Source organism: Oncorhynchus keta, chromosome 25, assembly GCF_023373465.1.
Source record: "Oncorhynchus keta strain PuntledgeMale-10-30-2019 chromosome 25, Oket_V2, whole genome shotgun sequence".
In the NCBI taxonomy this organism is placed as follows: domain Eukaryota; kingdom Metazoa; phylum Chordata; class Actinopteri; order Salmoniformes; family Salmonidae; genus Oncorhynchus; species Oncorhynchus keta.
Genome location: NC_068445.1, coordinates 42,414,641 through 42,430,099, shown reverse-complemented (window position 1 = coordinate 42,430,099; position 15,459 = coordinate 42,414,641). Strand labels below are relative to the sequence as shown.

The following is a 15,459-nucleotide window of genomic DNA, read 5'->3' as shown; positions in this document are numbered from 1 at the left end:
TGTTGAGCTTTTTTGTCTAAATAATATAATAACATAGCGGCTGTATTTACACAGGCAGCCAAATTCCGATCATTTTTCACTAATCGTTTTTTATTTTTTTGACCAGCTCTGAAAACAAAATGTGATGTGATTTGGTCAAAAGATCAGAATTTTCTGCCTGTGTAAACGCAGCCAGTGTGCATCCAAAGAAAGACACCCCTATTCCCGAGTGGACTACTTTTGTCTAGGACCCATTGGTGCATTATTAAAGTACAGATCAATGTTTCCCAACTCCAAACGTCAAGTACTCCCAACAGCTCAATGAGTTGAATCAGGTGAGTTTGTCTGGGGCTACAACAATAATGTGGGCTGTTGGGGGTACTGGAGGACTGGAGTTGGGCTTTTGGGGGTACTGGAGGACTGGAGTTGGGCTTTTGGGGGTACTGGAGGACTGGAGTTGGGCTTTTGGGGGTACTGGAGGACTGGAGTTGGGCTGTTGGGGGTACTGGAGGACCGGAGTTGGGCTGTTGGGGGTACTGGAGGAACGGAGTTGGGCTGTTGGGGGTACTGGAGGAACGGAGTTGGGCTGTTGGGGGTACTGGAGGACCGGAGTTGGGCTGTTGGGGGTACTGGAGGAACGGAGTTGGGCTGTTGGGGGTACTGGAGGAACGGAGTTGGGCTGTTGGGGGTACTGGAGGTCTGGAGTTGGGCTGTTGGGGGTACAGGAGGACCGGAGTTGGGCTGTTGGGGGTACTGGAGGACTGGAGTTGGGCTGTTGGGGGTACAGGAGGACCGGAGTTGGGCTGTTGGGGGTACTGGAGGACCGGAGTTGGGCTGTTGGGGGTACAGGAGGACCGGAGTTGGGCTGTTGGGGGTACTGGAGGTCTGGAGTTGGGCTGTTGGGGGGTACAGGAGGACCGGAGTTGGGCTGTTGGGGGTACTGGAGGACTGGAGTTGGGCTGTTGGGGGTACAGGAGGACCGGAGTTGGGCTGTTGGGGGTACTGGAGGAACGGAGTTGGGCTGTTGGGGGTACTGGAGGAACGGAGTTGGGCTGTTGGGGGTACTGGAGGTCTGGAGTTGGGCTGTTGGGGGTACAGGAGGACCGGAGTTGGGCTGTTGGGGGTACTGGAGGACTGGAGTTGGGCTGTTGGGGGTACAGGAGGACCGGAGTTGGGCTGTTGGGGGTACTGGAGGACTGGAGTTGGGCTGTTGGGGGTACAGGAGGACCGGAGTTGGGCTGTTGGGGGTACTGGAGGACTGGAGTTGGGCTGTTGGGGGTACTGGAGGTTTGGAGTTGGGCTGTTGGGGGTACTGGAGGTTTGGAGTTGGGCTGTTGGGGGTACTGGAGGACCCAGAGGGAAACACTGGTATAGGGGATAGGGTGTCATTTCAGACACACTATATTACTAGGCTGGATCTTAGTTCCACATGCAGAGAACTTAGTTTGAGGAGAGAGTGTGTTCATGGATTAATTGCACTTGAAAAGATATAAATTACAACACTACTCATTCAGTTGTGGGCAGAAGACCATAACACGCTATATAGGCCTCTGCATCCTAAAGTTTTTTGTGCAAATCTTCCATTGAAATGAATGAATGATGAACGCAAGTGGAGTTAGGATTGGGGTCCTGACTGTGTTTAATACTTTCATAGATGTCATATTATGGCACTGTGATTAAATAATGCAGCCGAGCTGTAACTGAACTATTCAAATGATTCAAGACAAGCTGGAAGCAAAGTGCTACCATACGTTGATCATTTTGGCGTTGTCATGGAAACATAAAGCGGAAAAACAAGGCAGCAGATTTTCCTTGACTGATTCCAAACTCCTCTAGTCGTTCAACAACGATGACAAGTTGAAAACACGAAGGGGAAAAAAAAACAACGAAAGAGACCCAAATAGATTCAAATAATGACATAATCAATCGTGTTTTATGCCATAGTTCGATAGTTGTTCACTCGTTTCCCTATTCCTGAGGTAGCCCAGTTCTGAAATGATTTGAATAAACGCTGCATAGCTGGCCGTCAAAAACAACTCTTCCCTTTTATCTCTCATCACGGTCATATAAAAATACATTAACAAACAATATTTTATTCCAGAAGTACAAACAAACGCTTTTTAGAAAATGACATTTCTTTTAGATGTCTCGTAAAATACTCCTCCACTCCGGTAGATGTTTCCCCTTGAGTAGAACTGTTACTTCTACTAGTTCAACGTTGGCAAACCCCGAATGGGGAAATGATCTAGCCAGGGTAAAAAATGGTGGGAGGTGCTGGGGATCCTCAGACCTCAGTGCCGTCGTTGTGGAGGTTGTTGTGGAGCTTGACCTCCAGGTTGACCTGCTTGACTTTCGCCCCTCCGTTGACCTTTGCGCCTCTGTTGACCTTGGAGTTGACGTTGTCATAGTTCCGGTTGATGTTGATGTTCCTGACGGTGCAGTGTTTAGAGCTGAAGTTCTTCTCCAGGGTCCTCTCCAAACACACCTCTACTTTGGTGTTCAGAGGGTACTCCTCCGCCTTCTGGGGTGGCTTCTTCCCAGCCGATCGTCGGCACTTCCTGAAGAGTAAACATGAAGCGAGCAAGACGAGGACCAATAGGGTTAGTGCGGCCACGCCCCCGCCCACCGAACCGCCCATCTGGGGGTTAAAGGTTGAGGCAGCGGGGACCTCGAGGCGGAGAGTCTTCATATTGGTTCCGTTCTTCGTCTGGTCACCCTCGTTGTCATATATCAGAGACTGGTCTAGAGTGAGACGTCCGCTGTGGTCAACAAGGTCCCGGCGAGCACGGCTGTGGCCGATGCTTTGGCTTAGCTGATTGACCAGGTCCCGGCGAGTCCGCCCCCCGCCACTGCTGTGGGCGAGCTGATAGGTCAGAGAACGCTGAATCCTGGGGCCAGATATGGACTCTGGACCAATCACGTAGATCACCTGAAGGTACCACTGATGCCCCGCCTCCACCTGTCAATCAAAAGAGAGAGTTACCATGGAGATAAAGCAGATCAATCATTTTACTTCTCTGAGAGTTACCCTCAAACTTGAAGACCTTTTTTGAAGGGTACCTAAGGCCTTCATAACACATTTAGAACTCATATATAATGCATTCATAAGCAGTACATTATCATTTAATCAATCATTACAGTTAAGTAGATAAGTATTTTGTCTTCGCTGACCTTGTACAGGGCATCAACTTTCATGGTAAATCCATCAACACCAGGTATGGCTGTCATGGTCTGTAATTCGGTGATATCCGACGCAAAGTTGGCTTCGAAGGGAACGTCATGGAAGTACCTGTCACAGACGTCAGGCTGCTTCCGATCCTAAAGGAGAGACGTTACAACACCGTTATTTACAACTTATCCAGACACTATCAAATCAAACGCTAGCATACATGCTAACAAGGCTAGCTCACTGCTGGATGTAGGCTATAGATGCTTTGCCATTAGTACATTTGTTGTTTAAATCTCATTATAAACAGGTTGGTTAGAGCCATGAATGCTGATTGGCTGACAGCCGTGGTATATGAGACCGTATACCAGGGGTTTGACAAAACATTTATTTTTACTGCTCTAATTCCGTTGGTAACCAGTTTATAATAGCAATAAGGCACCTCTGGGGTTTGTGGTATACGGCCAATATACCACGGCTAACGGCTATATGCAGGCACAACGTGTTGCGTTGTGGATAAGAACAGCCCTTAGCCGTGGTATATTGGCCATATACCACACCCCCTCAGGCCTTATTGCTTAAGTAAAGCTTGGACTTTCAGTTGTAGTTTCAGTAAAATGTGCAGTTTCAGTAAAACGTTTAGTTTCAGTAAATTGTGTGATTTCCAGCATTTGTGACAATAGCCTGCCATACACCCATTATTGTAAACGTTGGCATAAACGATCCAGCGATACGATACCAGAGCAGTGATTTGTACACCAATAAGATTCCTCCTGTTTGAATAGCTCAAAGTCTTATCTCTGTAAGGCCATGACTACGCCCTGAGCGACGTGGATCAAACCAGTCCATCAGGTCACATTGGTTGACGTGGATCAAACCAGTCCATCAGGTCACATTGGTTGGCTGTTTACGTTGGGTGACATACCTCAAGACAAACCAAAAAGGTCACGGGTCAACTATGTGGTGCAAGGAAACTCTTAGGTTGAGGGTTCAACTCCTGAAGGGATCAGATTCATATAAGAAATGCGCAGTATGCACTCTGTGATACAAGTCGGGTTGGAATAACAATGTCTGATGAAAGGGGCTACATGTAAATCTACAAACAGTTTGCACCGCCTGAAATTCTAGGTTGTCAAAATTGCAGTCACACTGCACAGATTATCAGTGTTTTGAAGCATCTCAGGAAGCACATTCATGTGACATGGACATATTCTGAGATGTGCAGCGCGGACTGTGAAAAAACAACAAGACAACCTGGAACATCACCAATATCTCCAACCACTACAAGAGGACGTTGGGAGTTGAATAGAAACTATACCATCATAGAGATGAATAGAGGGCACACTTTGCCAGAAAACCTGTATTAGAATGGGCAGCTCCATGGCAGACATGGAGAAAACATAGGACACTTGACCTCTTTCCCATCTCAGTAGATATACATACCAGGATCAGGAACCTGTGTTTGAGGTGTTTGTTGGTCTGGATGCAGCCGTACTGAGGGCCCTCGTTGTACAGAGTCCCTGTGGGATCGAAGAAGGGCACGTATCCATCCCGTCCTGTACACAGGTACACCTTCTCCAGCTGCAGCTTGTAGGCTGAGTTCAGGTTCTGCTCTGGGTTCCACAGCACCCTGCCATACAATGTCTGGCCTGTAGGGGCAGCAGAGAGACAATACTGTAATAAACAGCACCCTGCCATACAATGTCTGGCCTGTAGGGGCAGCAGAGAGACAATACTGTAATAAACAGCACCCTGCCATACAATGTCTGGCCTGTAGGGGCAGCAGAGAGACAATACTCTAATAAACAGCATCCTGTTGTATAGTGTCTGGCCTGTAGGGGCAGCAGAGAGACACTACTGTAATAAACAGCACCCTGTTGTATAGTGTCTGGCCTGTAGGGGCAGCAGAGAGACAATACTGTAATAAACAGCACCCTGTTGTACAGTGTCTGGCCTGTAGGGGCAGCAGAGAGACACTACTGTAATAAACAGCACCCTGTTGTATAGTGTCTGGCCTGTAGGGGCAGCAGAGAGACACTACTGTAATAAACAGCACCCTGTTGTATAGTGTCAGGCCTGTAGGGGCAGCAGAGAGACACTACTGTAATAAACAGCACCCTGTTGTATAGTGTCTGGCCTGTAGGAGCAGCAGAGAGACACTACTGTAATAAACAGCACCCTGTTGTATAGTGTCTGGCCTGTAGGGGCAGCAGAGAGACACTACTGTAATAAACAGCACCCTGTTGTATAGTGTCTGGCCTGTAGGGGCAGCAGAGAGACACTACTGTAATAAACAGCACCCTGTTGTATAGTGTCTGGCCTGTAGGGGCAGCAGAGAGACACTACTGTAATAAACAGCACCCTGTTGTATAGTGTCTGGCCTGAAGGGGCAGCAGAGAGACAATACTATAATAAACAGCCCCTGTCATACAGCATCTGCCCTGTAGGGGCAGCAGAGAGACAATACTCGAATAAACAGCCCCTGTCAAACAGCATCTGCCCTGTAGGGGCAGCAGAGAGACAAGTTGTGGATGACTGGATATAAGAGCCACACATTTTGAACCCAGTGGCCCCAGAGACATATGGGCAAACGGGGTAAATTGAGCCATGTTTTCTATTTTCAGTCACTGTGGAAAATAGTGAAATAGTGTATATTTTTTACAATATCTTTGTGTAAGTCGGGATGTTTGGTCATGTAGATAACGGGTAATAGCTCAACTATCCCCGTTCTCTTTATTTGCGTCTGCCCTGTGACTTGTGTGTGGAACGGTTATTGTACCCATAGAGAAGGCTCCCTTGTAGTCCATCTCAGCAATGGACATGTCAGCGACAGCCGGGTCCATCATGAACACCTTCTCATTGTTGCACAGCTGAAACTCTGTGTTGAGGCTGTACACGACAGGCACCGGTCGGTTGGTCTGCTGGAAGGCTATAGGTAGTTGGAACCTGGGAGAGATGACATTACGTCAGGTTCCTACCGTATATGTCGAGCATGGCCATATGAATCAGGTCCTAGAATGGAGCCTTGAGGACCACAACATATGTTTGAGTGACATATTAACCAAATCAACCATATCTTTATTTGCCAACCAATTGTCAAGATAGGAGCATGGCAACAGTGTATGGACCTCACTATGAAGTGTATGGTGGCTGTGGAGGGACATAATTCTCTGGGGCCCTCACTAAGAAGTGTATGGTGGCTGTGGAGGGACATACTTCTCTGGGGCCCTCACTAAGAAGTGTATGGTGGCTGTGGAGGGACATAATTCTCTGGGGCCCTCACTAAGAAGTGTATGGTGGCTGTGGAGGGACATAATTCTCTGGGGCCCTCACTAAGTAGTGTATGGTGGCTGTGGAGGGACATACTTCTCTGAAGCCCTCACTAAGAAGTGTATGGTGGCTGTGGAGGGACATAATTCTCTGGGGCCCTCACTAAGAAGTGTATGGTGGTTGTGGAGGGACATACTTCTCTGAGGCCCTCACTAAGAAGTGTATGGTGGCTGTGGAGGGACATGATTCTCTGGGGCCCTCACTAAGAAGTGTATGGTGGCTGTGGAGGGACATACTTCTTTGGGGCCCTCACTAAGTAGTGTATGGTGGCTGTGGAGGGACATACTTCTCTGGGGCTCTCACTAAGTAGTGTATGGTGGCTGTGGAGGGACATACTTCTCTGGGGCTCTCACTAAGTAGTGTATGGTGGCTGTGGAGGGACATACTTCTCTGGGGCGTGAGCTGTGCAGGACAGAGGCTTGTCTCCAGGGTCGGTCCATGGTTGGGTTGGCTGCACGGTACAGGGGATCAGAAACACTGTGTACTCTCCAGAGTAGTCTTTCCTGGAACACAACAAGCATAGACATTATGGTAAAGCTCCTCTAACAGATACGCTTCTGAATCACACTTACATGATGTTTTAACCTTGCCCTGAGACCTGACAACATTTACATTAGGTCCCCAGGCTAATGCCTAGGCTTTAACTTAGCTCAGCAGGCTAACACTGTTTTTGTGGCATGCAGAAGACACAGGTCGGAACAAAAGCTTAAACACTGAGTAACCCTTACTAACCTGATGTAAGAGGAGGTGGCCCTCAGAGCAGGTAGGGAGAATCAAAGGACTGGGTAGATCTATTAATATATATATCTATAACTGTATATAACAGTATGTCTGTTTACTGACCTGCTGTATGAGGAGGTGGCTTTCCAGAGCTGGTAGGGAGAATCAAAGGACTGGGCGCTCCAGATAAGCTGCATGTCGAACTCTATCCCCCCCAGGTGGTCCGGGACCATCAGGTGGGACTTGTGCCCAGGCAGAGTGTGGTGCTCGGGGACAAACTGGCCCCTGAACTTGGCGTGTGTTTTGAACTCGATGACCAGACGGCCATCTTCTCTTATGTAGATCCTGATGATCTGGAGTCTGGCTGACAGAACGCTGTCTGTCTGGATGCCTAGTGGACACAGAGACATACCAGTTAAACAGAGATACACAGAGACATACCAGTTAAACAGAGTTACACAGAGAAATACCAGTTAAACAGTTATACACAGAGACATACCAGTTAAACAGAGTTACACAGAGACATACCAACCCCTTATACACCCCCCCCACACACAGCCCCCCCCACACACACACACACAGGGCCCCCCACACACAAACACTGCCCCCCCCAAACCCCACGCACACGCACAGCCCCTCACCTGTCCTCCAGAGCACGGTGTCGTAGAAGAAAGAGAACTCCATTTCAGTGTGGTGTTCCAGTGAAGCCCAGCCCCTGGGAGCTGTTACGTAGATATACGACACATAGAGAGGAACCTGCACTGTCAGGAACGACTGGGCCGAGTCACGCACCTGGGGGGACATAGCGCATGACATGAGATAAAGTGACAGGAAATAACACTCAATACCCAACCAGGAACAACAGAGTCACGCACCTGGAGGGGGTGGACATACTAACACTCTATGTGACCCCCTAACACTCTATGTGACCCCCTAACCCTCTATGTGACCCCCTAACCCTCTATGTGACCCCCTACCCCTCTATGTGTCCCCCTCACCCTCTATGTGACCCCCTAACCCTCTATGTGACCCCCTAACCCTCTATGTGAACACCTCTAAGCCCTCTATGTGACCCCTAGCCCTCTATGTGACCCCTAACCCCTCTATGTGACCCCCTAACCCTCTATGTGACCCCCTAACCCCTCTATGTGACTCCCTAACCTTCTATGTGACCCCCTAACCCCTCTATGTGACCCCCTAACCCTCTATGTGACCCCCTAACCCACTGCAGGGCGTATTGTAGCGTACCTGGAAGTCGGCAGTGACAGAGCCTCCACAGACGTCTATGAGTTCCGTCATGTCGTAGTAGGCATCGAAGGTCCAGATGCAGCTCTTCAGGTTGAGGTGTTTATACAGCCGGATGCTCTTAGCCTCTCGGACACCGGGGTTGAACTGGTAGGGTCTGTCATAACCCGGACCCAGAGAGATACTGTCATACTGGACATCATCCAGGAAACCCGTCTCTGAAACACACATCAAACACACTTTTGATAAAGGGAGGATTTATATTATTTGGTGCACATCAGTGTGTGTGTGTGTGTGTGTGTGTGTGTGTGTGTGTGTGTGTGTGTGTGTGTGTGTGTGTGTGTGTGTGTGTGTGTGTGTGTGTGTGTGTGTGTGTGTGTGTGTGTGTGTGATCAAGTGTGTGTACGCTCACCAGAGACCCCCTGCAGGTCTTTGAGAGTGACCAGGTTTGAACAGATGTGCTGTTGTCTGTAGATGGACTCAGACAGCAGGAAGTGCAGGTTGTGGAGGGGCATGCTGGACACTAGGGGCAGCATACCGTCCTGGTGGGGGATCTGCACCGAGATGTGGATACTGCAGAAGAAAAAGAAGATAACACAAGGTTAGTGTTCTAGAACTATTATATAGCATGTGTATGTGTTCTAGAACTATTATAGACCATATGTAGATGTTCTAGAACTATTATACACCATATGTAGGTGTTCTAGAACTATTATAGACAATACGTAGGTGTTCTAGAACTATTATATTCCATATGGAGGTGTTCTATAACTATTATATACCATATGGAGGTGTTCTAATATTATATACCATATGGATGTGTTCTATAACTATTATATACCATATGGAGGTGTTCTATAACTATTATATACCATATGGAGGTGTTCTACTATTATATACCATATGGAGGTGTTCTATAACTATTATATACCATATGGAGGTGTTCTATAACTATTATATACCATATGGAGGTGTTCTATAACTAATATATACCATATGGAGGTGTTCTATAACTATTATATACCATATGGAGGTGTTCTAGAACTATTATATACCATATGAAGGTGTTCTAGAACTATTATATACCATATGGATGTGTTCTAGAACTATTATATACCATATGGAGGTGTTCTAGAACTATTATATACCATATGGAGGTGTTCTACAACTATTATATACCATATGGAGGTGTTCTACTATTATATACCATATGGAGGTGTTCTATAACTATTATATACCATATGGAGGTGTTCTATAATTATTATATACCATATGGAGGTGTTCTATAACTAATATATACCATACGGAGGTGTTCTATAACTATTATATACCATATGGAGGTGTTCTAGAACTATTATATACCATATGGAGGTGTTCTAGAACTATTATATACCATATGGATGTGTTCTAGAACTATTATATACCATATGGAGGTGTTCTAGAACTATTATATACCATATGGAGGTGTTCTAGAACTATTATATACCATATGGAGGTGTTCTACTATTATATACCATATGGAGGTGTTCTATAACTATTATATACCATATGGAGGTGTTCTATAACTATTATATACCATATGGAGGTGTTCTACAACTATTATATACCATATGGAGGTGTTCTACTATTATATACCATATGGAGGTGTTCTAGAACTATTATATACCATATGGAGGTGTTCTAGAACTATTATATACCATATGGAGGTGTTCTACTATTATATACCATATGGAGGTGTTCTATAACTATTATATACCATATGGAGGTGTTCTATAACTATTATATACCATATGGAGGTGTTCTACTATTATATACCATATGGAGGTGTTCTATAACTATTATATACCATATGGAGGTGTTCTATAACTATTATATACCATATGAAGGTGTTCTATAACTATTATATACCATATGGAGGTGTTCTAGAACTATTATATACCATATGGAGGTGTTCTACTATTATATACCATATGGAGGTGTTCTAGAACTATTATATACCATATGGAGGTGTTCTAGAACTATTATATACCATATGGAGGTGTTCTACAACTATTATATACCATATGGAGGTGTTCTACTATTATATACCATATGGAGGTGTTCTAGAACTATTATATACCATATGGAGGTGTTCTAGAACTATTATATACCATATGGAGGTGTTCTACTATTATATACCATATGGAGGTGTTCTATGACTATTATATACCATATGGAGGTGTTCTATAACTATTATATACCATATGGAGGTGTTCTACTATTATATACCATATGGAGGTGTTCTATAACTATTATATACCATATGGAGGTGTTCTATAACTATTATATACCATATGAAGGTGTTCTATAACTATTATATACCATATGGAGGTGTTCTAGAACTATTATATACCATATGGAGGTGTTCTACTATTATATACCATATGGAGGTGTTCTAGAACTATTATATACCATATGGAGGTGTTCTAGAACTATTATATACCATATGGAGGTGTTCTAGGACTATTATATACCATATGGAGATATGTTTGTGTTTGGTGAGCTCATCAGTTGGGTAGCTTCTTGTGTTGTAGTATGTTTGGCTGCATGACTGTTTGTGTGTTTGCACACCTGCTCATTGTGTTTGTGTGTGAATGACTCCCTGCTCACCGGTTGGGGTGCTCCTTGTGTTTAACATCCAGATACTTCAGACTGGCGATGAACGACTGGGCCTGGAACCCTCGGGCTGTTCCTGTGGTAACAGGGGTGTGGCATATGGAACCCTCGGTGCCGATGGTTGCTATGTTACTCCTCAGGGGTGTTCCAAGATGGCCGGACTTGTCCCGGGCCTGGGCCACACAGCGCACATGGAACCTCCGAGAGAAATAGATACTGTCCAGGACCTGTGGAGCAAATGCAGTCAATCAATCAGTCAGTCAATCAGTCAATCAGTCAGTCAATCAATTAGTCAAAAAGTCAGTCAGTCAATCAGTCAGTCAATCAATTAGTCAATCAGTCAGCCAGTCAATCAATCAGTCAGTCAGTCAACCAGTCAGTCAATCAATCCATCAGCCAGTCAGTCAATCAGTCAGCCAGTCAATCAATTAGTAAAAAGTCAGTCAGTCAATCAGTCAGCCAGTCAATGAATCAGTCAGTCAGCCAGTCAATCAATCAATCAGTCAGTCAACCAGTCAGTCAATAAATCCATCAGCCAGTCAGTCAATCAGTCAGCCAGTCAATCAGTCAGTCAGTCAATCAATCAGTCAGCCAGTCAATCAGTCAGCCAGTTAGTCAGTCAATCAATCAGTCAGTCAACCAGTCAATCAATCAATCAATCAATCAATCAATCAGTCAACCAGTCAATCAATCAGCCAGTCAATCAGTCAGTCAGTCAGTCAATCAGTCAGCCAGTCAATCAGTCAGCCAGTTACATTTACATTTACATTTAAGTCATTTAGCAGACGCTCTTATCCAGAGCGACTTGTCAGTCAATCAATCAGTCAGTGTTGGAGTGTTCCCCTGGCTCTCTGTAAATTATGTCATCGTGTTGGAGTGTTCCCCTGGCTCTCTGTAAATGATGTCTCAGTGTTGGAGTGTTCCCCTGGCTCTCTGTAAATTATGTCTTCGTGTTGGAGTGTTCCCCTGGCTCTCTGTAAATGATGTCTCAGTGTTGGAGTGTTCCCCTGGCTCTCTGTAAATGATGTCTCAGTGTTGGAGTGTTCCCCTGGCTCTCTGTAAATGATGTCTTCGTGTTGGAGTGTTCCCCTGGCTCTCTGTAAATGATGTCTCAGTGTTGGAGTGTTCCCCTGGCTCTCTGTAAATGATGTCTTCGTGTTGGAGTGTTCCCCTGGCTCTCTGTAAATGATGTCTTTGTGTTGGAGTGTTCCCCTGGCTCTCTGTAAATGATGTCTTCGTGTTGGAGTGTTCCCCTGGCTCTCTGTAAATGATGACTTCGTGTTGGAGTGTTCCCCTGGCTCTCTGTAAATGATGTCTTCGTGTTGGAGTGTTCCCCTGGCTCTCTGTAAATGATGTCTTCGTGTTGGAGTGTTTACCTGGCTCTCTGTAAATGATGTCTCAGTGTTGGAGTGTTCCCTGGCTCTCTGTAAATGATGTCTCAGTGTTGGAGTGTTTCCCTGGCTCTCTGTAAATGATGTCTCAGTGTTGGAGTGTTTCCCTGGCTCTCTGTAAATGATGTCTCAGTGTTGGAGTGTTCCCCTGGCTCTCTGTAAATGATGTCTTCGTGTTGGAGTGTTCCCCTGGCTCTCTGTAAATGATGTCTTCGTGTCGGAGTGTTCCCTGGCTCTCTGTAAATGATGTCTTCGTGTTGGAGTGTTCCCCTGGCTCTCTGTAAATTATGTCTTCGTGTTGGAGTGTTTCCCTGGCTCTCTGTAAATGATGTCTCAGTGTTGCAGTGTTCCCCCTGGCTCTCTGTAAATGATGTCTTCGTGTTGGAGTGTTCCCCCTGGCTCTCTGTAAATGATGTCTTCGTGTTGGAGTGTTCCCCTGGCTCTCTGTAAATGATGTCTTCGTGTTGGAGTGTTTCCCTGGCTCTCTGTAAATGATGTCTCAGTGTTGGAGTGTTTCCCTGGCTCTCTGTAAATGATGTATTCGTGTTGGAGTGTTCCCCTGGCTCTCTGTAAATGATGTCTCAGTGTTGGAGTGTTCCCCTGGCTCTCTGTAAATGATGTCTCAGTGTTGGAGTGTTCCCCTGGCTCTCTGTAAATTATGTCTCAGTGTTGGAGTGTTCCCTGGCTCTCTGTAAATGATGTCTCAGTGTTGGAGTGTTTCCCTGGCTCTCTGTAAATGATGTCTCAGTGTTGGAGTGTTTCCGGGGCTCTCTGTAAATGATGTCTTCGTGTTGGAGTGTTCCCCTGGCTCTCTGTAAATTATGTCTTCGTGTTGGAGTGTTCCCCTGGCTCTCTGTAAATGATGTCGTCGTGTTGGAGTGTTCCCCTGGCTGTCTGTAAATGATGTCTTCGTGTTGGAGTGTTTCCCTGGCTCTCTGTAAATGATGTCTCAGTGTTGGAGTGTTCCCCTGGCTCTCTGTAAATGATGTCTCAGTGTTGGAGTGTCCCCCTGGCTCTCTGTAAATGATGTCTCAGTGTTGGAGTGTTTCCCTGGCTCTCTGTAAATGATGTCTTCGTGTTGGAGTTTTCCCCTGGCTCTCTGTAAATGATGTCTTCGTGTTGGAGTGTTCCCTAGCTCTCTGTAAATGATGTATTCGTGTTGGAGTGTTCCCTGGCTCTCTGTAAATGATGTCTTCGTGTTGGAGTGTTCCCTGGCTCTCTGTAAATGATGTCTTCGTGTTGGAGTGTTCCCCCTGGCTCTCTGTAAATTATGTCTTCGTGTTGGAGTGTTCCCCTGGCTCTCTGTAAATGATGTCTCAGTGTTGGAGTGTTGCCCTGGCTCTCTGTAAATGATGTCTCAGTGTTGGAGTGTTTCCCTGGCTCTCTGTAAATTATGTCTTCGTGTTGGAGTGTTCCCCTGGCTCTCTGTAAATGATGTCTCAGTGTTGGAGTGTTTCCCTGGCTCTCTGTAAATGATGTCTTCGTGTTGGAGTGTTCCCCTGGCTCTCTGTAAATGATGTCTTCGTGTTGGAGTGTTCCCCTGGCTCTCTGTAAATGATGTCTTCGTGTTGGAGTGTTCCCCCCTGGCTCTCTGTAAATTATGTCTTTGTGTTGGAGTGTTCCCTCTGGCTCTCTGTAAATGATGTCTTCATGTTGGAGTGTTTCCCTGGCTCTCTGTAAATGATGTCTCAGTGTTGGAGTGTTTCCCTGGCTCTCTGTAAATTATGTCTTCGTGTTGGAGTGTTCCCCTGGCTCTCTGTAAATGATGTCTTCGTGTTGGAGTATTCCCTGGCTCTCTGTAAATGATGTCTTCGTGTTGGAGTGTTCCCCTGGCTCTCTGTAAATGATGTCTTCGTGTTGGAGTGTTCCCCTGGCTCTCTGTAAATGATGTCTCAGTGTTGGAGTGTTCCCCTGGCTCTCTGTAAATGATGTCTCAGTGTTGGAGTGTTCCCCTGGCTCTCTGTAAATGATGTCTTCGTGTTGGAGTGTTCCCCTGGCTCTCTGTAAATGATGTATTCGTGTTGGAGTGTTCCCCTGGCTCTCTGTAAATGATGTCTTCGTGTTGGAGTGTTCCCCTGGCTCTCTGTAAATGATGTCTTCGTGTTGGAGTGTTCCCCCTGGCTCTCTGTAAATTATGTCTTCGTGTTGGAGTGTTCCCCTGGCTCTCTGTAAATGATGTCTCAGTGTTGGAGTGTTGCCCTGGCTCTCTGTAAATGATGTCTCAGTGTTGGAGTGTTTCCCTGGCTCTCTGTAAATTATGTCTTCGTGTTGGAGTGTTCCCCTGGCTCTCTGTAAATGATGTCTCAGTGTTGGAGTGTTTCCCTGGCTCTCTGTAAATGATGTCTTCGTGTTGGAGTGTTCCCCTGGCTCTCTGTAAATGATGTCTTCGTGTTGGAGTGTTCCCCTGGCTCTCTGTAAATGATGTCTTCGTGTTGGAGTGTTCCCCTGGCTCTCTGTAAATTATGTCTTTGTGTTGGAGTGTTCCCTCTGGCTCTCTGTAAATGATGTCTTCGTGTTGGAGTGTTTCCCTGGCTCTCTGTAAATGATGTCTCAGTGTTGGAGTGTTTCCCTGGCTCTCTGTAAATTATGTCTTCGTGTTGGAGTGTTCCCCTGGCTCTCTGTAAATGATGTCTTCGTGTTGGAGTATTCCCTGGCTCTCTGTAAATGATGTCTTCGTGTTGGAGTGTTCCCTGGCTCTCTGTAAATGATGTCTCAGTGTTGGAGTGTTCCCCTGGCTCTCTGTAAATGATGTCTCAGTGTTGGAGTGTTCCCCTGGCTCTCTGTAAATGATGTCTTCGTGTTGGAGTGTTCCCTGGCTCTCTGTAAATGATGTCTTCGTGTTGGAGTGTTCCCCTGGCTCTCTGTAAATGATGTCTTCGTGTTGGAGTGTTCCCCTGGCTCTCTGTAAATGATGTCTTCGTGTTGGAGTGTTCCCTGGCTCTCTGTAAATGATGTCTTCGTGTTGGAGTGTTC

At 46.1% G+C, this 15,459-nt stretch overlaps 1 protein-coding gene across 1 annotated transcript in view; it reads right to left on the bottom strand.

Annotated features, from left to right (window-relative positions):
• Window positions 1-429: 429 nt before the first annotated feature.
• LOC118379418 (extracellular matrix organizing protein FRAS1-like) overlaps window positions 430-15,459 on the bottom strand; it is a 420,646-nt gene continuing 405,616 nt past the window's right edge. The window contains 10 exon segments of the mRNA XM_052479627.1: window positions 430-2,938; window positions 3,151-3,297; window positions 4,589-4,794; window positions 5,925-6,091; window positions 6,862-6,978; window positions 7,319-7,586; window positions 7,837-7,987; window positions 8,444-8,658; window positions 8,853-9,013; window positions 11,090-11,322. Of these exon segments, the coding sequence (XP_052335587.1) occupies window positions 2,264-2,938; window positions 3,151-3,297; window positions 4,589-4,794; window positions 5,925-6,091; window positions 6,862-6,978; window positions 7,319-7,586; window positions 7,837-7,987; window positions 8,444-8,658; window positions 8,853-9,013; window positions 11,090-11,322 (2,340 nt within the window). The 3' untranslated portion in view covers window positions 430-2,263.